At 65.3% G+C, this 19,304-nt stretch overlaps 2 protein-coding genes across 5 annotated transcripts in view; one reads left to right on the plus strand and one right to left on the minus strand.

Moving 5' to 3' along the window:
- Positions 1–348: 348 nt before the first annotated feature.
- LOC141585722 (proteasomal ubiquitin receptor ADRM1-like) lies at positions 349–3,977 on the plus strand. 2 transcript variants are annotated; one of them, XM_074406752.1, is made up of 7 exons: positions 349–1,561; positions 1,860–1,946; positions 2,496–2,577; positions 2,723–2,955; positions 3,149–3,306; positions 3,398–3,576; positions 3,757–3,977. In XM_074406752.1, exons 1-7 carry the CDS (start codon positions 1,243–1,245, stop codon positions 3,950–3,952), a joined length of 1,254 nt encoding a protein of 417 aa, XP_074262853.1. In that variant the 5' UTR covers positions 349–1,242; the 3' UTR covers positions 3,953–3,977. The 2 variants fall into 2 exon arrangements, with proteins under 2 accessions (XP_074262853.1, XP_074262854.1); XM_074406753.1 differs by having other exon boundaries at positions 353–1,561; positions 3,474–3,576.
- A 162-nt stretch (positions 3,978–4,139) lies between these two features.
- The window catches only part of LAMA5 (laminin subunit alpha 5), a 56,470-nt gene continuing 41,305 nt past the window's right edge, over positions 4,140–19,304 (minus strand). For 2 of the 3 annotated variants that reach the window (XM_074406749.1, XM_074406751.1), the window contains 38 exons: positions 18,525–18,638; positions 18,162–18,286; positions 17,910–17,990; positions 17,594–17,808; positions 16,882–16,982; positions 16,493–16,673; positions 16,243–16,392; positions 15,240–15,391; positions 15,059–15,169; positions 14,194–14,305; positions 13,379–13,549; positions 13,010–13,206; positions 12,468–12,584; positions 12,197–12,351; positions 11,707–11,848; positions 11,494–11,596; positions 10,795–10,905; positions 9,816–9,995; positions 9,580–9,728; positions 9,336–9,506; positions 9,108–9,244; positions 8,874–9,027; positions 8,573–8,706; positions 8,339–8,501; positions 7,857–7,979; positions 7,601–7,749; positions 7,371–7,503; positions 7,146–7,289; positions 6,875–7,005; positions 6,585–6,755; positions 6,367–6,502; positions 6,130–6,275; positions 5,869–6,061; positions 5,618–5,782; positions 5,361–5,514; positions 5,155–5,276; positions 4,970–5,063; positions 4,140–4,828 (listed from right to left, as the gene is read on the minus strand). In XM_074406749.1, the coding sequence (XP_074262850.1) occupies positions 4,395–4,828; positions 4,970–5,063; positions 5,155–5,276; positions 5,361–5,514; positions 5,618–5,782; positions 5,869–6,061; positions 6,130–6,275; positions 6,367–6,502; positions 6,585–6,755; positions 6,875–7,005; positions 7,146–7,289; positions 7,371–7,503; positions 7,601–7,749; positions 7,857–7,979; positions 8,339–8,501; positions 8,573–8,706; positions 8,874–9,027; positions 9,108–9,244; positions 9,336–9,506; positions 9,580–9,728; positions 9,816–9,995; positions 10,795–10,905; positions 11,494–11,596; positions 11,707–11,848; positions 12,197–12,351; positions 12,468–12,584; positions 13,010–13,206; positions 13,379–13,549; positions 14,194–14,305; positions 15,059–15,169; positions 15,240–15,391; positions 16,243–16,392; positions 16,493–16,673; positions 16,882–16,982; positions 17,594–17,808; positions 17,910–17,990; positions 18,162–18,286; positions 18,525–18,638 (5,721 nt within the window). In that variant the 3' untranslated portion in view covers positions 4,140–4,394. The remainder of the gene's footprint in view (positions 4,829–4,969; positions 5,064–5,154; positions 5,277–5,360; positions 5,515–5,617; positions 5,783–5,868; positions 6,062–6,129; positions 6,276–6,366; positions 6,503–6,584; positions 6,756–6,874; positions 7,006–7,145; positions 7,290–7,370; positions 7,504–7,600; positions 7,750–7,856; positions 7,980–8,338; positions 8,502–8,572; positions 8,707–8,873; positions 9,028–9,107; positions 9,245–9,335; positions 9,507–9,579; positions 9,729–9,815; positions 9,996–10,794; positions 10,906–11,493; positions 11,597–11,706; positions 11,849–12,196; positions 12,352–12,467; positions 12,585–13,009; positions 13,207–13,378; positions 13,550–14,193; positions 14,306–15,058; positions 15,170–15,239; positions 15,392–16,242; positions 16,393–16,492; positions 16,674–16,881; positions 16,983–17,593; positions 17,809–17,909; positions 17,991–18,161; positions 18,287–18,524; positions 18,639–19,304) is intronic. The other variant, XM_074406750.1, reaches the window with a different exon arrangement.

A 19,304-nucleotide genomic window follows, 5' to 3' on the forward strand; every position in this document is an offset into this window, starting at 1 on the left:
GATTCGGTTAGTAGCTTGCTTGCTGTGTGGTGCAGTTGGGTTTAACAAGCGGGCGCTCGCCAGGCGGCCTGAGATCCTGCTAGGGCTGCGGTGCGTGTTCCCGGGGCTGCGGCCCTCTCCCAGAGTACAGAGGCCCGAGGCTGGGCTCCGCACACGCGACTGCTGTGTGTGGAATTTCCACGCAGGCAGGTATGCTGCCTCTGCTCCTTGCCAGAGAGAGGGTTCACTGAGGCAAGTAGAGACAGGGTCAGAAAGCGTGGAGCCGCGAGCCCCCGGAGCTGGGGAGCAGGCGCCAGGGACCCAGGGACTCCCTGCCCTCATGGCATGTGCGTGCGCACACCAAAGCAGAGGCGGGGTTCTTTGTAGCTTCCGGAAACGCATCCTCTCCATGCCCTCCACGGCCCTGCCCCTTCCCTTGCGGCGTGTCCTGGAGGCCGTGGGTGTGCCTGGGCTTTCTCTGACCCCCAGCTGCAGAGCGCTCTTCATGTCCGGAGGCCCCCGCTCATTCTGCCACCTGTCAGTGGCCGTTGGGCTTGTTGTTTGTGCTGTTACAGGCAGTGCGCAAAAGCATCGCCCGCGACGCAGTGTTTGCTGTCAGTGATCTGTATGTAGACTGAAACAGGCAGCCGCCTGTGTGGTCAGAAGGCGTGGTGGACCCTGTGACGGGCCTCTGTGGAGAGCTGGGCTGTGTTGCCGACGCTCACCTCTGCAGGCCGCGTGCGGGTGACCTGGGAGAACGAGCAGGCCTAGCTGAGTGCGCGTTCAACTTTATTTGCAGGCACAGATGGGGCCACAGTTTGCCACCTGCTGGTGTAGCACGTGTTCTTCCACAGTTTTGCCAAAAACTGTCCAACTGTTACCATCCACTCCCTTTTTTTCTTGATGACTTCCTTCACCTTTCCTCGATTTGCCATGAGGGCAGGGAGTCCCTGTGTCCCTGGTTCCCTGCAGCCTCCAGAGCTGGTGCTCAGGGATGGCGTGGGCGCGCTGCTCCCCAGCTGTGGGTACCCATGGGGCGATGCCGTCTGACCATGCTCTGCGCATGTGGCTGCACACACGCGTGTGCTGGTCTGCGAGGGCCTGCCGTGGCCCTGGGCCGTGGCGTGCTGAGCCAGCCAGTTTGTTGCCTTCCACTGGTTGAAGGAAGGCGACGCTGTGTAAAGAGCCACACCCCAGAGGATGACAGGGCTTGGCTAGGCGGCAGCTAAGCGCCTTTGGGGCTCTAGACTCCCCATCTGTGAAATGGGCAGAGGGGACAGGGCGTGGAGCATTGTGCTCGGGAGGCACCGCTGCTGTCCCCTGAGCTGCTGGGCCGGGTCGTCTCCTCAGCACTGTGTGGCTGGGCACACATGCCTCCGCCTCTCAGGTCCGTCACCTGTAAGCCAGGTCAGAGAATGGCTGTGGCGGCCCCTGCCCTCACATGCCCTGCCTCTGCAGGAACCCAAGACAGACCAGGATGAGGAGCACTGTCGGAAAGTCAACGAGTACCTGAATAACCCCCCGATGCCCGGGGCGCTGGGGGCCAGCGGGAGCGGCGGCCACGAGCTCTCTGCGCTAGGCGGTAACTGTCGTGTGTCACATGAGCTCAGGGTTTCCTGGGGGGCCACAGTCTACTGCGGGTGACTGCCCCTCCGTGTAGGTTGTTGAGAAGTGGAAGTAGAAGATGCTAAGGTAGAGGCCCCGTTTGTGAACAGGGATGAGGCTCCCTGGGGCAGTCCTCACTCCCACCTTCATGGGGTAATGCGGGGCTGGGTCCTGCCCATTGCCCCGTTTCGAGAGTTCAAGGGCAGCCGAGTGGGGGCTGGGCAGCGCCGTGGGGCTGGCCGGGGCAGGCCTGCTTGAGCCAGGGTGTTTTCCAGGTGAGGGCGGCCTGCAGAGCCTGCTGGGGAACATGAGCCACAGCCAGCTGATGCAGCTCATCGGACCAGCCGGCCTCGGAGGACTGGGTAACGTGTGCCACCCTGGCTCTCAGGCAGCGTGTACTGGGAATGCTGCGAGGCCCAGCCATGTTTCCCTTAAGCTGCTTCTGGCTGTGTGTGGTGTCAGGAGCCTGTGTGTCCCCAGGCTGGTTCCCCTTTGGGAAGCTCTGGAGGGCCTGTGGCTGGAGCTGGGTAGGCACGGGCTTCTGGGCCCCTGGTGAGGACCCCAGCTGGGTGCTTTGGAGCATGGCTGGCCGAGCAGCGGGGCTGGAGGATGGGAGTGAGCTGGGGTTCCTGCCCAGGGTCCCCGGCCCCGCATGGCTGCCTGCCTGCTGCTGTTGATGAATGCGGAGTGCTGTGCTTGGCCCTTCAATCTAAGCACGAGTAACGGGGCGGAACAGAAGTGACCTCGCCTCCGGCACACAGCCCCAAACGTCCACCCTGCTGCCCCCCAGGACCGTGGTTCGCCACCGCCCTGCTTGTTCCTGGCTTTGGTGTTGGAAATTCCTGCTCCTCTGTGGCCTGGGGAGGGCCGGGCTCTTCCTGACCCCGTGTTCCCTTGCCCTCCCCCCGCAGGTGGGCTGGGGGCCCTGACGGGACCTGGCCTGGCCAGCTTGCTGGGGAGCGGCGGGCCTCCGGGGAGCAGCTCCTCCTCCAGGTGAGCCTCTGCACCCCAGCCCCGCCACCCGGGCACCGCCGTATTAAGGGAGGGGTAGTAGGGAATCCCGGTCTGGTGCCCCAGACTCTGCGAGTAGGTCCTGCCGTGTGGGCGCATCTGCTCTAGCCCCGCCCTCTCTCCACAGCTCCCGGAGCCAGTCAGCAGCGGTCACCCCGTCATCCACCACCTCTTCCACCCGTGCCACCCCGGCCCCTTCGGCTCCAGCAGCCGCCTCGGCAACCAGCCCGAGCCCCGCGCCCAGTTCCGGTAACGGAGCCAGCACGGCCGGCAGCCCGACCCAGCCCATCCAGCTGAGCGACCTGCAGAGCATCCTGGCCACCATGAATGTGCCGGCCGGGCCGGCAGGCAGCCAGCAAGGTACGCGTGCCAGAGCGTGCTGTTCTCTGAGCTGCGGGCCGCGGGGCCCGCTGCCCCTCACGCACGCTCACCTTCCGAGGTGTCTGCCCAGTGTGCACTGGGGTGCTCGGGCCATGGGCTGAGCCCGTTTGCACACCTTCCGCATGGGCACTTAGGCTGGCGTCAAGCTGATGGCCCTGTGTTTGCGCCCCAGTGGACCTGGCCAGTGTGCTGACGCCGGAGATCATGGCTCCCATCCTCGCCAACTCAGACGTCCAGGAGCGCCTGCTTCCCTACCTGCCATCTGGGGAGTCGCTGCCGCAGACCGCAGATGAGATTCAGAACACCCTGACCTCGCCCCAGTTCCAGCAGGTAGAGGCCGGGCCCAGGAAGTGGGCAGGAGGGAGGAGGCGGCCCTGCCCCGCCTTCACCATGGCTGGTGCCTCTTGTGCCCGGCCCACAGAGCTGGCAGCTGAGCGACGCGGCTGTGGGCGCAGCCCAGGGGGAAGCTCAGCCCTGCGCCTGGCTCTTCCTTGCAGGCCCTGGGCATGTTCAGTGCGGCCTTGGCCTCAGGGCAGCTGGGCCCCCTCATGTGCCAGTTCGGTCTGCCTGCAGAGGCCGTGGAGGCCGCCAACAAGGGCGGTAAGTGGCCGCGCCTCCGGGCCAGGGCCAGGGCAAGGGCCGTTCCTGTCTGTCCCCCGGATTTGCACAAGTCGGGGCTGAGGGGGGCAAAGGTCACAGCCTCTCTGCCCTTGATGCCATTGCGTCGATCCTGGTCTCTGGCAAGAGTTAAGACGCCACGTTGTGTCTCACATGTTCCAGATGTGGAAGCGTTTGCCAAAGCCATGCAGAACAGCGCCAAGCCCGAGCAGAAAGAGGGCGACGCGAAGGACAAGAAGGACGAGGAGGAGGACATGAGCCTGGACTGACCCGCGCGACACCCAGCGAGGGAGGGGCTCGGCCCGTGACGTCGGCAGGCGCTCGCAGGGCACGGCCCCTCTGTCCCACCCACTCGTAATAAAGTCTTTTCTTTTACCTGCCAATGCTCACGTTCTTTGCCCAAAGGGAGTTTTGGCTGAACAGGCGCTAACGTGAGGAGCTGCGGTAGGACCCCGGAGAACGTCCTTTGGGCTTGGTGCCCGTGCCTAGGCCGGCTCCGTACCTGTCTGGGGACTGCTTTTCTCTGTATTCCAGTCAACACTCAGTTACACAGAAGTTGCTTTTTAATTTTTGAGGAGGAGGAACCAGTGATTTACAAGTCTCCCACAATTAAAAATGGGTGGAAAGGCCATGACAAGTATAAAAACATTTTGCGTTATTTTATTCTTAACTTAAACCATCTCCAGAAACGAGCTCTGTCACTGGCAGAGCCGAGAGTCCCAATGAACACAGGAGAGAAGCATGAGGGCGGCGGGAGGCACCCGCACGGGCCTGGCCGGGGGGCTGAGGTGGGCTGCACCCTACGCAGCCGGGCAGCCACCAGTCCCAACTGCCCCGTGGACCTCTGCAGAGCCAGTCACGGCGACGGGGGACTGGTTCACCACCAGCCGCCTCATGCAGCCCCGGTAGGCGGGGGGCCAGGGCCGCGCAGCCATGGGCTCTGGAGGCAGGGGGGAGGGAAGGCGGCTGGTTGGAGGGCAGCCGGAGTCCACGGGCCATTCTGAGGCATCCGTGACCCACCCAGCCTCAGCCTCATTCTGCATCACAGGAGGATGGGATGGGGGTGGGTCCTGAGGGGCAGCCCCGCCCCGCCAGGCCAGGCCAAGGCCACACTCACCGGACAGGCCCCCGAGGTACAGAGGGGCTGAAGCACTGGCCACGGCCGCCATGGGACCCTCGGTGTGGTTGCTCCACGCATCCACCTCCAGCCGGAGCACATTCCTGACTTTCGTCACTGGGGGGGTGGGGGGACTCCTGAGGCCAGGCAGCTCCCAGCCCAGCCTCGAAAAAAGCCACCCCACCCAGTCTCTCCTGGCTCCCAAGCTGCAGAAGCGTTGGGGGTGGCAGGGTGCCCTGGCCACAGGATGGGCCTCACCTGCCAGCCGGTGCCACTGGCCGTCACACAGCACTGAGGAGCGGGTCACCGATGTGGAGAACTCTCCTGCTCCATCATCTGCCCGAAGCAAGACCTGGCAGGGTGGGAGGTCAGGTGCTGCTCCTAAGGTCACCAGAACAAGGAAGCAAACTCCGCCCGGGCACTGCCACCCCTGCCAGACCTACCTGCTTCTCAGTCACCTCCAGCTGCAAGTAGGGGGGTGCCTGGGCCTGGCCCAGGTGCAAAATGAGGCCAGCGACAGCCAGGGGCCGCACCTCCAGCTCCAGGCTCACGTCCGGCAGTGTAGCTGCGGGGAGGGGTTGTGATGGATGAGGAACGGGGAGCCCCCTGCCCTACCCTGCTGGGGCCCAGGACGGCAGCACCCACAGACCTCGTGTGACAACTCCCCCGCTGCCCAAGAAGAACAGGCCCTCCTCCAGGGGGCCCAAGATGCAGGGTGTGACCCCTGCCAGCCGTGTGGGGGCCCCCAGGGGCCTCCTGTGCAGCCTCAGTCTCTTCACGCAGCCGCTGAACCCGACAGTCACCTATAGGGAGCAGATGGGGCTGGGATCAGGGCCCAGGGTGGCCGAAACGGGTGAACGCTGGGTGGGGGCTGCAGGGTGGGGACGCGGGCGAGATGGCTCTCACCGGGAGTTTGGAGCTGTGGCTGCTGGCCGGAAGGCCCCCCACAAAGAGGGTGTGGGGCTGGGGGTGCTCCACCCCCTGGTGCTGCCAACTCGGCCCCTCCTGGCTCCAGGCCCGGGTCCCGTCCACCAGCAGCAGGATCCGGTTCTTCTCCCAACGCACAGAGACCTGGGGGCGGGAGGCGGGGTGGGAGGTGGGGCGGGGCGGGAGGCGGGGCGGGGCAGGGGCAGGCTGTCCCTCTTCCTCGCCCTTACTGTGTGCCAGTGGCCAAGCCGGGAGCGCTGGCGGCTCTGGACACGGAGCCGGGGCCCAAGGCCTTCCATCTGAGCGACGAAGTGTCCATTACTCAGGAAGAGCACCAGGGAGGGGCTGCCAGGCTTCACCGGGGCCGTGAAGAGCAGGAGGCCTCGCGGTCTTCGCGGGAGGACGTGCAGCGAGAGGCTGGGCCTAGAAGCCCGGGTGGGTGTCAGCCTGCGTGGCCCCCCTCAGCCCACCCCAGCCAGGCCGGGCCTTACCAGTTCCTGTGTGGGGCCAGGATGCCCACAAACTCCAGGTGACTGGACAGGGAACCCCCAAACTGGTAGGTGTCTCGGGTGGTCCTGAGGTAGGGGGGCAGCATGCAGGCAGGGTCCTGGGAGGGCTGACGGCTGCGGCGGGAAGCCTGGGGTACGGATGGTGAATGCAGGGGCTGCCCGCACGGGGGCCACCCTTCCAGCCACCCAGCTCTGCCCGCTCACTGCTGGGGCGCCCACCTTCCGTCTGCTGGCCTGCAGTCCTCCAGGCCCAAGGCGTGAGGTCTGGGCTGGCAGGGCGGGGGCACAGCCTGTGCTCACATTGACGCTGCCCATGTTCTGCTGCAGATCAAACACATGCTGCGGCCCCAGGAGCCTGGGCAGGGCGGACGGGCAGTCAGCAGCTGAAGGAGGCCAGCTGGGACCTCGCCCCCCACAACAACACCCGCCGGGCTCACCGCCGCACGAAAACATTGCTGATGCAGCCACTGAAGTTGTGAAAGGTGCCAGACTCAGGCAGACCTCCCAGGAGGAGCCTCGGGGGTCCCTCGGGCTGCGGATGGCGCTCAGAGGGCAGCCCCCGGTAGGGCTTCATCTGCTGGAGTTGGTCATCAACATAAAGCCAGACCCTGGGGGGCAGGAGGCCGGAGGCTTGGTTTTTCACCTCGATGCCCACTCCCACCTCAGAGGGAGACAGGCAGGTCCAGGCGGGCAAGTCTCCCACTGAGGGGCCAGCGGCTGGGCTCACCCTGTGGTGTTGCTGTAGAATGTGACGTAGTGGGGGACACCATCGGCGAAGCCCCCCTGAGTTTTCACCTCCGTTCTCAGGAGCCGTAGGGTCACATGGCCCTGCTGCAGGGACACCTGGCATGGCCCATCCTGGGGACAGCAGCCAGGTCAGCTGGCCAGCAAGCCTGGGGGTCCAGACTTACTCCAGCCACCCCAGTCCTGACTGCCCCCACAGCCACCACAGGGTGGGGAGTGAGCAGGGTCAGTGCCGCATGGGTGCGAGGTCTCACCGGTGATGGCCGGTAGTAGAGGAGGGCACTGTCCTGGGTGCTGTGGAAGCCGAAGCCGGAGTAGACGTCACCAGTGAGGGGTGCCACGTTCGGGAGCGCCAGTGGAAGGAAACCGTGGCCGTGGAAAGTCATGGCACGCTCCACCTGCAGGGGGGCCATCCCTGAGTGCCCGCGGGCACCGTGCATGTCCTCAGATGCCACCCCGTCCCAGGGAGGGCTGCTCACCAGCAGGTCAGCGGTGCAGCCGGCGCTCACACCCGTCGTGTTCAGCCGCTTGAGGTCCACGTACTTGCCCAGGGCCTTGATACCTTTGATGCAACCTCGGACTGAGCCTCCAGTGGGGAAGAGCTGCCGCAGGCTGCAGGGACGTGGGGACGCGGGTCAGGGTGCCACCTCCCAGCCCAGCCTGCCACCCCGACAGCCTGGCCTCAGTGCCCCAGCCCTCAAGTGCTCACCTTGGGGGCAGCTGGTCGGGCGGTGCGCCCCCCAGGTAGTAGGCATCGGCCTGCTCCAGGGCACTGTCCTGCTCCACGCTGAACACCGTGGCCCGCTCCACGCGCACCAGCACGCGCTTGCGGCTGCCCCCGAGCAGGAACACCTGGATCTGCAGGACCGGTGGTGGCTCCAGGGCCCGCTGTGTCCCTGTGGCCTGCCTCACCCCCGTCACCCCACCTCCTCTCCCTGCCGCCCTGGTCCCCATCCTGGTCCTACCGCCTTGCTGGCTGCGGTTAGGGGCGGTGGGGGTTGCAGCGGGACAGCTTCCTTCAGGCCAGCGCCGAAGTCATAAAGCAGCACAAGGCTGCCGTCTCGCAAGGCCAAGCATAGGAACTGGCTCTGCAGAGAGGAGCCGGGGTCAGTGTGGGGCGTGGTGAGCGCGGGGCGGGGTCAGCGTGGGGTGGGGTCAGCGCAGGGCGGGGTCAGCATGGGGCAGGGTCAGCACAGGGCGGGGTCGGCACAGGGCAGGGTCAGCGTGGGGCGGGGTCGGCATGGGGCGGGGTCAGTGTGGGCGGGGTCGGCACAGGGCGGGGCCAGTGTGGGCGGGGTCAGCACAGGGCTGGGTTGGCGCAGGGCAGAATCAGTGTGGGCAGGGTCAGCACAAGGCGGAATTAGTGTGGGCAGGGTCGGCGCAGGGCAGGGTCAGTGTGGGCAGCATCAGCGCCAAGCGTGCCATGTGGGGGGTGTGCTGGGCGTACCTGCTGCTTCAGGAAGAAGAGGATCCCGCTGTAGGACACGAGCCGCAGCTCTTGCTCGAAGCGCTTGGTGGTGCTCATCTGACTGTCGAAGGTGATGCGGGCAAAGCCGGTGCCGTCCAGGTAGGAGCCGTCTGTGAGCCACGGGTCCCCAGTGGACTTGGAGCTGCAGGTCAGAGGTTCGGGGGTCAGCAGAGGATAGGGTGGGCAGAGGCAGGGAGGGGAGGCCACACGTACCGGGCACAAGGCCTGTCGACAGCTGTGTCCAGCTGGAAGGTCCTCTCAAAGTTGTAGAGGCTGACCACCTCCTCGTTCAGTGTGTCCATCTCGATGCAACCCCGGTAGCCGGGGAAGTGAAGCAGTGGCGGGGGCTGTGGGCACAGGGCTGGGTCAGGGCATTTGGCCCGAGGCTCCTCACCTCCAGGATGGACCAAGGGAACGTCAGACGACAGCAGGACGGACCAAGGTGGAACCCATGACTCTTCGGGACACAAGAGACTCGGGGCTGCGGAGTGCTGCCCTGGCCAGGCGGGCTCACCGTGAAGTTACTGGGGTACCCCCCGACATAGAAGACGAAGTCCTCTGGCTGCAGGCTGAGCAGCCCCTCTGCCCCAGGGGCCACCGTGTCACCCTTGGTTTCCTGGATCATCTGTCTCTCCACTGTGACGGACATGTGGCCAAACTGAAGAGTCCTGAGGGCAGAGGCAAGGGTAGTGAGTGGGCAGGGAGCCTTGCAGTCGGAGGCGCCCGGCCTCCCTCCTGGGCCTCTCACCTGCCCAGGCTGACAGCTGCGAACTGTTCCCCAACATCCTCGTCGATGCTCAGGACTGCAGGGCCCGCGTCGCCGAGCCGGTACACCCAGTGCACCTTCTTGTCACGCAGAGATACGCCCATGTAGTCTCCAGTGGCCTGCAGCAGAGACAGACACAGTAGGGACAGGGACCAGGCATTTCCAAACAGAGGCTGAGCTCGGACCCCATCCACCCAGCCAGCCTGGTACCTGGCGGCTGCCCATGTACATCACAAAGTGATCGCCGGCACCCTGCCCAGGCGCAGGCTCTGGGTCCTGCAGGTAGAACTTGAGGGCGGTGTAGGCAGCAAGGTCGGCGAGATCCCGTGGGGTGCGCAGCTGCACCCATGAGCGTCCGTTGAACTTCATGGGGACCTTGACCTGTGGGGCACGGGCCTTCGGCATCCACCACCACACTCCCCAACGTCCACCTCCCCCTGGGACTCTCACCCACCTTGCTGGCAGCCCCCCGGGCCTGGGCGATGAGCCCTCGCACACGGCTGATGCTGGCAGACAGGGCCAGGCTGGCGTTGTGGGCTCTGCGGTTCTCCAGGACACTCAGCTTAGCCAGCAGCTGGGGCAGTGTCTTCTCCAGGGTGGACACTGCAGACAGGAAGGGATGGCCCTGAGGCCTTTGCCCCCCACCCTGCCCCGCCTCCATCAGGGGCACCTCGAGGGCCATGGGCGCACCTGAGCGGCCTGCGTCGAGCACTGCCTGGCCCAGGTCCCGGCCCTGCAGGCCCTCGTACTGGCCCTGCCACCGTTCCACGCTCTCCTGCATGGCCTGCAGCTGGGACTGCACGTGGGCGGCCATGTCCTGGGCTTCAGCGGCCACTGCCTTGGCATGTGCAATCTTCTTGCTTGTCTCGTCTGTGGTGGGCAGAAGGCAGGCTCAGCAGGGGCGGGCAGGGGCCATTCTGGCTTCATGTCCCCAAGTCCCTTCCGTTGGGCCAGCAACAGGGATACAACCTGCTATGGTCTCGTGAGACCCTCACACCCTGCAGCTCAGTGCAGTTCAAACCTATCCTAAACGCCCCACCAGACACCCGTCCATGCCAGGATAGGCACCCAGCCTCTCAGGTGACAGCCGGTCCCTGGACATCGCCCTGTGTCACCTCCCACCACCTGGCCCCCACCATCTCTCCTGGGCTTGCTGGGGACAGTCAGCAGCCACAGGGGTCCCTCAGAAACTGGGTGAGATCACATCCTCTGCTCCAAGCCTCTCAGGGTGGGAGGCCTGGTCCTCACTGCCCGAGGTCTTGCCAGCTCCTTGCTTCTAGCCACGCTGACTGCTGTGCCCTCCTGGGTGCCCCTCCTGCAGGGTGTGCCCCAGTGCCCCCCCAGGCCGGTGGCAAGGCACTGCAGCTCCTGGAAGTTGAGTGGACTTAGTAGACCTGCATCTTGCTCACAGCCACCTGACCCACAGCCCTCCCAGCTCCATCTCCACTTCTGCCCAAAGCACGTCCAAGCCAGCCGGGCTCCCTGAGGGCCCGGCCTGTCGTGTGCCGTCTGCAGCCCTGGCTTGTATCCTGTGTCTGGCTCCAGGCCACCCACTGTGGGGGTCTCTTTGGCAGCACAGTGAGCGCTCACCAGACACATGTAACCAGTGCCACCATCACAGACCCTCGAGGTCCACTGGCTGCGAGGGCCGGGCCGAGGCTTGGTGTACCTGTGTCCATGGCGAGCATGGCCTGCACCTCCTGGATGTGCGCCTCCAGCTGGTCCTTCCTGGCCCGGACGTCTCGCAGCTGCGTCCCGGCGCCCCGGAGGGTGGTCCGCACTGCAGGAGAGGCAGCTTCAGCTCCCAGGAGCCCTCACCCCTGGTACACAAGTACAGCCCACCTCCACGCTGCTCATCCCAGGAGGACCAACACAGTCAGACAGATGCACAGGGACGCTCAGACGGGGTCCCCTGGCCCGTGGGGAGATGTTCAGTGAGCACAGCCTCTGTTCCCTGAAGGCCGCTGGTCCTACCACAGGCAGGGATGTCCCCATTTTACAGATAAAACAATAGAGGCTCCGAAGAACCGGCCCTCTGGTTCTAGCGGCTCACACCTTTTTCACTGCGCAGCTTGGCATATGCCCTTAGGTCAGCAGAGCAGAGACCACGCGTCCTCTTGCCCCTGGTGCCTCAGTGGCAGCCGGTGCCTCGCAGGAGGCTTCCCTCCCTGGGCTCCCCTGCAGGTCTCCCAGGGGCTGACACACAGCAGCGGGGAATGCAAAGGGATGCCGTCTCTGAAACTCCTCCATGCAGAACCACGCCGCGGCACCTGCAAACCCCACGCGTGCACGTGCCTGGGGGCTGAGGGTCCCGGGGAACTTGGATGCCCAGCAGGCCCGAGGGTCCCCATCAGAGCCCAGCACTCACCAAGAGCCAGCCTCCGCTGCTCCTGGAGCACGGCGTCCTCCAGTGCACTGCTGTTGGCCAGCAGCTGCTGGGCTTGGCCCACCAGGCCCTGCCGCACCACCGTCTGTGGATGCAAGGACACGCCGTGGCTCAGACACATAGGCCGGGGCCCCGGGAGGTACAGACTGGGGGGCTGGCGCTCTTGCTGGAGTTGCGGAGAAGGCAGGGCCTCACCGCCCATGTGTGGTCTGCCTGCTGCAGGGCCTGGCCAGCGGCGTCCTCAGCAGCCTGCACGGCCTGCAGGATGCGGCTGTAGGCGCTGGAGGCCTCGATGGCCCTCTGGGTGAGGCGGTCCTGGTTGATGTCCAGGATACTGCTGCAGCGGAAGGCAGGGTGGAAGGAGCAGGTAAGCTCGGGCAGCCAGACACCCTCGCCTGGCTCTCCGGCCTCCTGCACTCATGGGCAGCTGTGCCAGCCGCACCGGCGCCTGCCTGCCTGCCATGTCTTGCCTCCAAGGCCTTTGCCCGTGCCTGTCGCCTGCTGGGTGTGCCGCTCCTGCCTGCTCCTGTCACTCTAGGCCCCAGCTTGCCATGGAGCTGAGGAAGGCCTGGCTTGAGAACTGAAGCCTCAGCCCCTTGGAGCCCTCCTGGACCAGCTGGCCCTCCCCAGGCCCCGGCTGTATCCCCAGGGCGGGCCCAGGGCCCCTCCTCTCCTGGCCACGAACCTGGACAGGTTGAGCGCCAGCTGGCCCAGCTGCTGGGCATGGGCCTCGGCGGCCTCCACCAAAGGCAGCTTGCTGCCCGCCGGGGAGAAGGTCCGCATCCTCTCTAGCAGCGGGGTCCGAGCCCCATCCAGGCGGGCCGCGAGGCGCTCCAGCTCCTGAAAGCGGAGTGGGCTTAGCACACCCTCGTCCTGCTCACAGCATACACAGCTGCCCACAGGCCTGGGAGGGAGCTGAGGGATGGGGTGGTGACGGGGATGGGGGCTGCACTCACCTCCTTGGCCTGGTCCAGACTGTGCAGCAATCTGAACACACTGGCCAGGGTGTCCCTAGCTGCATTCAGAGTGGCCCTCAAGGTGCTATTGTCCCGGGACAGCTCCTGCTTCCTTTGCTGAAGGCAATTCGGGGGAGTTGGGGACAGTGAGGGGTGAGGAGAGAATGTGATGGGGTGGCCAGTGGGGCAGGGAAGGGGGATTAAAAAAAGGGTGAATATGGGGGTAGGAGGAGGGAAGACGGAAGATGGAAGAGGAGAAAGGAGAAGGGGGGAGGAGGGGAGGGAGGAGGGGGGAGGAGGGGAGGGAGAAGGGGAGGGAGAAGGGGAGGGAGGAGGGGGGAGGAGGGAGGGAGGAGGGGGGAGGGGGGAGGAGGGGGGAGGAGGGGGGAGGAGGGAGGGGGGAGGGGGGAGTGAGGGGGAGGGTAGGGGGAGGGGGAGGGAGGAGGGGGGAGGAGGAGGGAGGAGGGGGGAGGAGGAGGGAAGAGGGGGAGGGGGAGGGGAGGGGGGAGGGGGAGCCAGGAAGAGGAGCAGCAGGTCCTCACCAGGGCTTCCTCCAGGCGCTCCTGGTTGCGGCTGTTGAGCTCCTGGGCCTCTCGTGTGGCGCCCACTGCCCGGTTCAAGGCTTCTCTCAGGTCCATGAGGCCAGCCTCGTGCTGGGCCAGCCAGTCCCGAGTGCGCGTGGCCAGCGCCTGGTTCTCCTCCCAGAGGCCGTGCAGCTGCTCCTGCACTCGGGCCAGCACTGGGCGGGGTAAGGGCGGTCACTCCAGCAGCCAGGGCCCTTTGTGGCCCCTGGTCTACGCGTGGTGCCGCCAGCCTCAGTTGCCCAGTGAAGCCCACCTGGAGCCTCTGCACGCTGACCTCCCCACGGAGCTCCTCCCCCCGCCCCACCTGCCCGGACCAACACCACTCACGTCTCTGTGCTGCCGCCAACTCAGCCTCAGCCGCTGACTTCGGGGCCCCCAGGTCCCGGGCCCGCATCTCCCGCAGCAGCCGCTCCACCTCAGCCAGCGTCCGGCGAAGGTGCTCAGCTGACGGAGCCGACGCATTGCCCAGCCCCAGGTGGCCCATCTGGGATGTGAGCTCTGTGGGGCGGGGCTTCATCAGAGCCTGGGCTGGCTGTACCGGTGCACCTCTGCCTACTGGCTTCCAGGCTCGAGACCCCAGCCCCACCATCCTACGCAGGCCGTCGGCCCGGAACCTGAGTGCACCTGGGAGGCCCCCAGGGCCCGTGGGCCAAAGGCCGCGGCTGTCCGGCCTGCCCAGCCCCCACCCCCTGCAGTGCCCCAACACCGACACCGGTCTGCTCAGCCAGCTCCCGAGGCCTTCTCATGCCTCTGCCTGCCCACCCTGCTCCCTGTCCGGCTCTCTGCTGAAACGGCACTCCTGGACGACCCTTGGGCTGAGCCAGCAGGTCCTGTTAGGTCGGCTTGGGGAGCCACATCTCTCCTCAGCCTTCTGTCTCAGTTTGCACTAAGGGGTCTGTGAGTGTGGACACCTAACAGGCATGTTTCCTGGCGAGGCTGGCGAGGGGTCAGGTGTCACCTGGGCCACCTGTCTGGCCTCACAGCTATGCTGCCCACCTCCCAAGCCTGTTCCACTCCAGAGGCGCCATCTCCCACCTAAGCACAAAGATCCTGCATGTTCCTCCAGGCCAAGCCTGGCCAGGACTCCCACCCTTGCCCCAGGCGGCCCTCCTAGCTCTGAGCCGTGCTGGGCTGGCCCCTACCGCTCAGGGTGCCGTCCATAGCCCGGATGGTCGCCAGAAGCATCTTCGCCCGGCTCAGTGTGGCCTTGGTGCCGGCCAGCAACCGGCCCGCCTGGTCTCGGGTCCCTGCAGCCTGTGGAGGCAGAACCCACTAGCCCGAGCTGCTGGTGGGTGAGGGTCAGGGGTGGCAAGGGAGGGCCTGGGGTCTGGGTGCACTGAGGGTCCCAGAGAAGAGGGAGCAGGGACCTCATATCTATTTATCTGATGACTTGCTGTTTATCACTTGTTACTTAACTAAAATAATTGGTTATTATTTGCCATTTGTTAATTACTGTCAATTTAATAATAGTTACTCATTAAGACATTTGAGGCTGGGGACAGTGGCTCACACCTGTAATCGCAGCACTTTGGGAGGCTGAGGCGGGTGGATCACCTGAGCTTGGGAGATTGAGACCAGCCTGACCAACATGGAGAAATCCTGTCTCTACTAAAAACACAAAAGTAGCCGGGCGTGGTGGCAGGCACCACACCTATAACCCCAGCTACTCAAGAGGCTGAGGCAGGAGAATCACTTGAACCCAGCAAGCGGAGGTTGCAGTGAGCTGACGTCACACCATTGCACTCCAGCCTGGGCGACAAGAAACAAACTCCATCTCAAAAAAAAAAAAAGACATTTAGGTGAGATCACATGCCGTGAACAACTGCACTAGGTAGTTTAAACTGTAATTTACTGACGTGGCCAACCCCTACGACTCCTGAGCTCCAGTGCCCTGCAAAGACACCTGTGCGAAGCCTGAGGTAACATCTGCTGACCAAGGATGAGTGAAACGCTGGCGGGGAACCCAGGTGAAAGCCGCCCGGGCCCTGGGGATCTCGGGGCTCCTGCCTGGCCGCCCAGTCGCTGTGCGTCCTGCCCGAGGCTCTCGCTCTGCTGCTCCAGCACCTCCAGCCGCTGTGCCGTCTCATGGCGGGGTCCCGAGGGGATCCGGAGCTGGCTCTGGGGGAAGTGGAAGGTGAGGGCCTGCACTGGCCCCGGACTGGGGAGGGAAGGTCGGGACGCTCGATACCTGCAGGTCAGCGATGGAAGCGTTCAGCCTGTGCAGACGGGCCCAGGCGGCGGAGCTGGCATTGATGCCATGAAGCTGCTGGCGGATGGCGGGGAGGAGGGCGCCGGCCTGCTCCAGGTCATCCAGGAGCAGCACCACACAGTGGTCACACACTGCAGGCAGTGTGGAGTCACAGGTCAGTGCCACAGGGTCAGGGCAGGGGAGGATGACCAGCTGGGGTCCCGGGGTCATGAGGTCAGCTTAGGGACACAGGAGCCACGGGGAGGTCCTAGGGTTCTGGCAGAGTCACGGAGTCAGGTAGAAGTGAGATGAGAGTGAAGGGCACGGAGTCAGCCAGGGAGACAATGAGGCCAGCACAAGGGGCTGGGGCTGGCACCAGGGTCACGGGGGAAGCCAGAGGAATGGCACCAGGGTGGGGTCATGAGGTCAGCATGGGGCTGGCACAGGAGACTGAGCTGGGATGAAGACAAGGTTAGTGGAGGTCAAAAGCCAGCATGGGGCTCCCAGGATCAACGGAAAGGTCATTACAGGGGTCAGGTCAGCAAGGAACTGAGTGGATACCAGTCAGCACAAGGAAGGGGTGACTATACAGTGGGGCGGGGATGAGGCCATGAAACCAGCGGAGGGGGCGGGTCCAGTGGAGGAGGCAGGTCCAGTTGGTGAGGTGGGGCCAGCATGTGGGTGGGGCCAGCAGAAGGGGCTGGGCCATTGGAGGGGGCAGGGCCAGTGGAGGCAAGGGGTGGGGCCCGTGGAGGAGGTGGGGCCAGCAGATGGGGTGGGGTCAGGGCGCACAGGAAGGCTAGGGACAGCAGAGGGGTGCAGCCAGCAATGGAGCCACAGCACTCCTCAGCATGGATGGAGTCGGACAGGCATGGGTCTCCACAGGGACATGGAGGGCAGCTGGGAACACTCTGGGAGGTCGAAGTTAACACAGGTCACCAGGCAGTGTGGGGCTCAGATCCCACTCCACCCAGGTTGGGAAAGTGGGGTGTTATGGACGCACCTTCACAGTGGATGCCATGGCCCCCAGGCCCGCCCGGAACAGGCACCTGGTGCTGCTGGCTGCAGGTGTCACAGCGCTCCCCACTGAGCCCCGGGGGGCAGGTGCAGTGGCCTGTGTGAGGGTCACAGCGGCCCCCAGGGCATTGGCAGCCTGAGGTGGGAGGCCTGGGTGAGTGCAGCTGGCCTGGGGCCTTGGGGCATCCCCTACTCAGAAGTTCCCCCCCGCCCTCCTGTGACCCGCCGGCACTCACGCCTGCAGCCCTGCTCAGGGAGCCCCCAGTAGCCAGGGGCACACTCTCGGCACTGGGGTCCCCTGGTCCCTGGTTGGCAGTGGCACTGTCCACTCTGGGGGTGGCACTCAGAGCCCTCGGCGGCCGGTCCACAAGCACATGGGCGGCAGCCCCCACAGCCATCGAAGCCGAAATGTCCTTCCTGTGGCACAGGTTGTGGTCACTGCCCTGCCCAGCCCTCAAGACCGTCCCAGACCAACCTGGAGGCCAGGGGTCCTGCCCATCTGGCCCCACCCAGAGGCTTTGTCCATCAAACCCTGCCCCTCAGCTCCACCAATCACCCGCTCCCCAAGCCCCACCTCTAGTCCCGAGGCCCCACCCATCCAGCCCTGCTTAGCCCACAGCCCTACCTGACAGCGGTCACAGCGCTGCCCAGTCACGCCCGCCTTGCACAGGCAGCGCCCGCTGTGGGGGTCACAGGCCTCTGTCCCACATGGGGCACAGTCGCAGCCTACAGAAGGGGTCCGTGACTGCAGCCCTGGGCCCTCCCGCTCCCCAGGTCCCCCTAGGCACCCCCTCCAAGCCCTCATTTCATTCCCTCCTGCTCTGTCTGCTCCAGGCTGCCCAGACCACCCAGCTACTCACTCCCATCCCATGCTGGCCCACTCCCCAGCCACCTCCGCCAGGCCCGAGGGACCTGTGGACTCCGCACAACGGCCTGATCTGATGGCCGATGTGTGCTGCAGTGGCGGGGCACTGGTGCTGGTGTCTAACCAGGGGGCCTGATTGTGGGGGGAGAGGGGAATTTGACAGTGAAGTAGGGGGCCTGATCATGGGCTGGGAGGGCCTTATGGTAGGGGAAAGGGCCTGGTCATGGGAGGGGGAGGGTCTGATTGTGGTAGGCAGAAAGGGTGTGATGGAGAAAGGCCTGATTGTGAAGTGGCCTGATTGCTGGGGTGGCGGGGGACAAAGGGTTGACCATGAGCCCAGAGAGCCAGCTCCACCTTGTCCTGGCTGGGCCCCAGTACCGGGCACACAGCCTACTTCTGGGGTTCGCCCAGCAGGCCTCCCCCCTCCCTGCACAGCCCTCCCAGGGCGCGGCTCTCCCAGCCCAGTGCCTACGGGTGCAGTTGCCGGGCAGCAGGGCGTTGCCGTAGAAGCCGGGGGCGCAGAGCTCACAGCGGGGCCCGGTGGTGTGGCGCAGGCAGCCACGGCAGGCGCCTGTCAGGGGGTCGCAGTCGCTGAAGAGCAGGTTGGGGTCACCATTGCCACTGCAGTCACAAGGCTGGCAGGAGCTGCCCAGCACCAGCGGGTTCCCAAAGAAGCCGGGCGCACACCTGGGGGGCGGGGAGGGGCCGTCAGTGGCCTGTGGCCTCCACCCTCTCGTATTCTGGGGTCAACACTTAGGCCCTGCCTGGCTGCCCCGGCCCCGGCTCACCGCTCACAGGAGGCGCCTGCGTAACCAGGTTTGCAGAGGCACTGGGTGCGGCCGCCTCGCAGGATGCAGCCCTCAGCGAAGCTGCAAAGACCAGCAGTGTCGGTCACGATGCCCCTGGCAGCGCCCGGGCCTGGGCGAGCGCACTGTGCTCAGGCAGGGCCACACGCCAGGGATTGGGGGTCCAGGCCTCTGTGAGGGCAGTGGGGCGATGGTGGGGCGTCAGGGCTTTGCCCCTCGAGGAGGCTGGCTTACTTGTTGGAAGGGCACTGAGAGGGGCAGGGGCAGCTGACACAGGGGGCGCTGGGGTCCTCCCCGCTGCTCATGAAGCCAGCTTGGCAGCGCTCGCAGCGGGGCCCTTCGGTGTTGTGCTGGCAGCCCTGGGGCAGAGTGGACAGTCGGTGCCACAGTGGATACCCACATCCTACCTCCGAGTCTACAGCTCCCACCACGCTGCCTGAGACTCTGTGTCCAAAGCCAGACAGTGCCCTCCCTACCTGGGCAGTGCCCTTCCCCGCACCTCAGCTGACCTAGAAGTGCAGCTCCTGGGTCTTCCCTGGCACACCTGACTGTGCCTTTGGTGAATGCTGCCCCCCAGCCCCGCCGGCCCCCACTCACCACACAGATGCCAGAGCCAGGGAGGCAGCGGTCTGAGTGTCCGTGGCACTGACATGGGATACATCGGCCCAGGAAGAGACCTTTGATGTCCCGATAGAAGCCAGGGGCACATTCCTGGGGAAGTACGGGGGGGCGGAGGTGGCAGCAGTGATTGAAGAGGAGGGCCCCACCCTGCGTGCTCATAGGTCAAACCCTCAGGAATCCTCAGGCACGAGGCACTGGGAGCCCCAGGCCCACGGAGCGTGGTCACCTCTGGTCAGAGGCTGGTCAAGAACTCCTGGCCCCGGCAGGCTGGAAGGGGGCCAGCACCTGGCTGCTGTGCGAGGACACAACTCTCAAGGCCACACAGATGTCCTGGCTTGGGAACGAACCAGGCCTTGGGGCTGGGAATCACCCCTTCCAATGGGCCAGGGCCTTCTCTTTCCACTCTTAGCAGCTCTTTCTAGATGTCCAACCACAAACCTCCCCATATGGAAGGAGCAAAGTTACAGCAGAGAGATTAGCAGCTGGACGGGCACACAGCGGGCGGGGCAATGAGCAAATGACAGGCAGATGTCAGGATGACGGGTGGGGGACGTCCAGGTGACCCAGTGAGCGGGGGCTGAGATGGGTATGGAGGATATGTGCATGGAGGGCCGGTGGACAGGCGGCAGGGGATGTGCAGACCCCTGGGTCAGCCAGCAGCGTTCGCAGGGCAGTGGAAGGAAGAGAGGCGAGTAGGGTGACAGGAGGTGGAGGCAGCAAGGAAGGGGACGCCAGCACGCTGGAGGGAAGGGCACG

Source organism: Saimiri boliviensis, chromosome 9, assembly GCF_048565385.1.
Source record: "Saimiri boliviensis isolate mSaiBol1 chromosome 9, mSaiBol1.pri, whole genome shotgun sequence".
NCBI classification, from domain to species: Eukaryota; Metazoa; Chordata; class Mammalia; order Primates; family Cebidae; genus Saimiri; species Saimiri boliviensis.

What these genes read in the sequence shown, in the direction of transcription:
- LOC141585722 (XM_074406752.1), top strand. Translation starts at nt 1,243, where the DNA reads ATGGGCAGAGGGGACAGGGCGTGGAGCATTGTGCTCGGGAGGCACCGC. An exon ending in GCCGGCAGGCAGCCAGCAAG is followed by an intron (nt 2,956 to 3,148) that starts GTACGCGTGCCA and finishes TTTGCGCCCCAG; the next exon opens with TGGACCTGGCCAGTGTGCTG. An exon ending in GGAGGCCGCCAACAAGGGCG is followed by an intron (nt 3,577 to 3,756) that starts GTAAGTGGCCGC and finishes CACATGTTCCAG; the next exon opens with ATGTGGAAGCGTTTGCCAAA.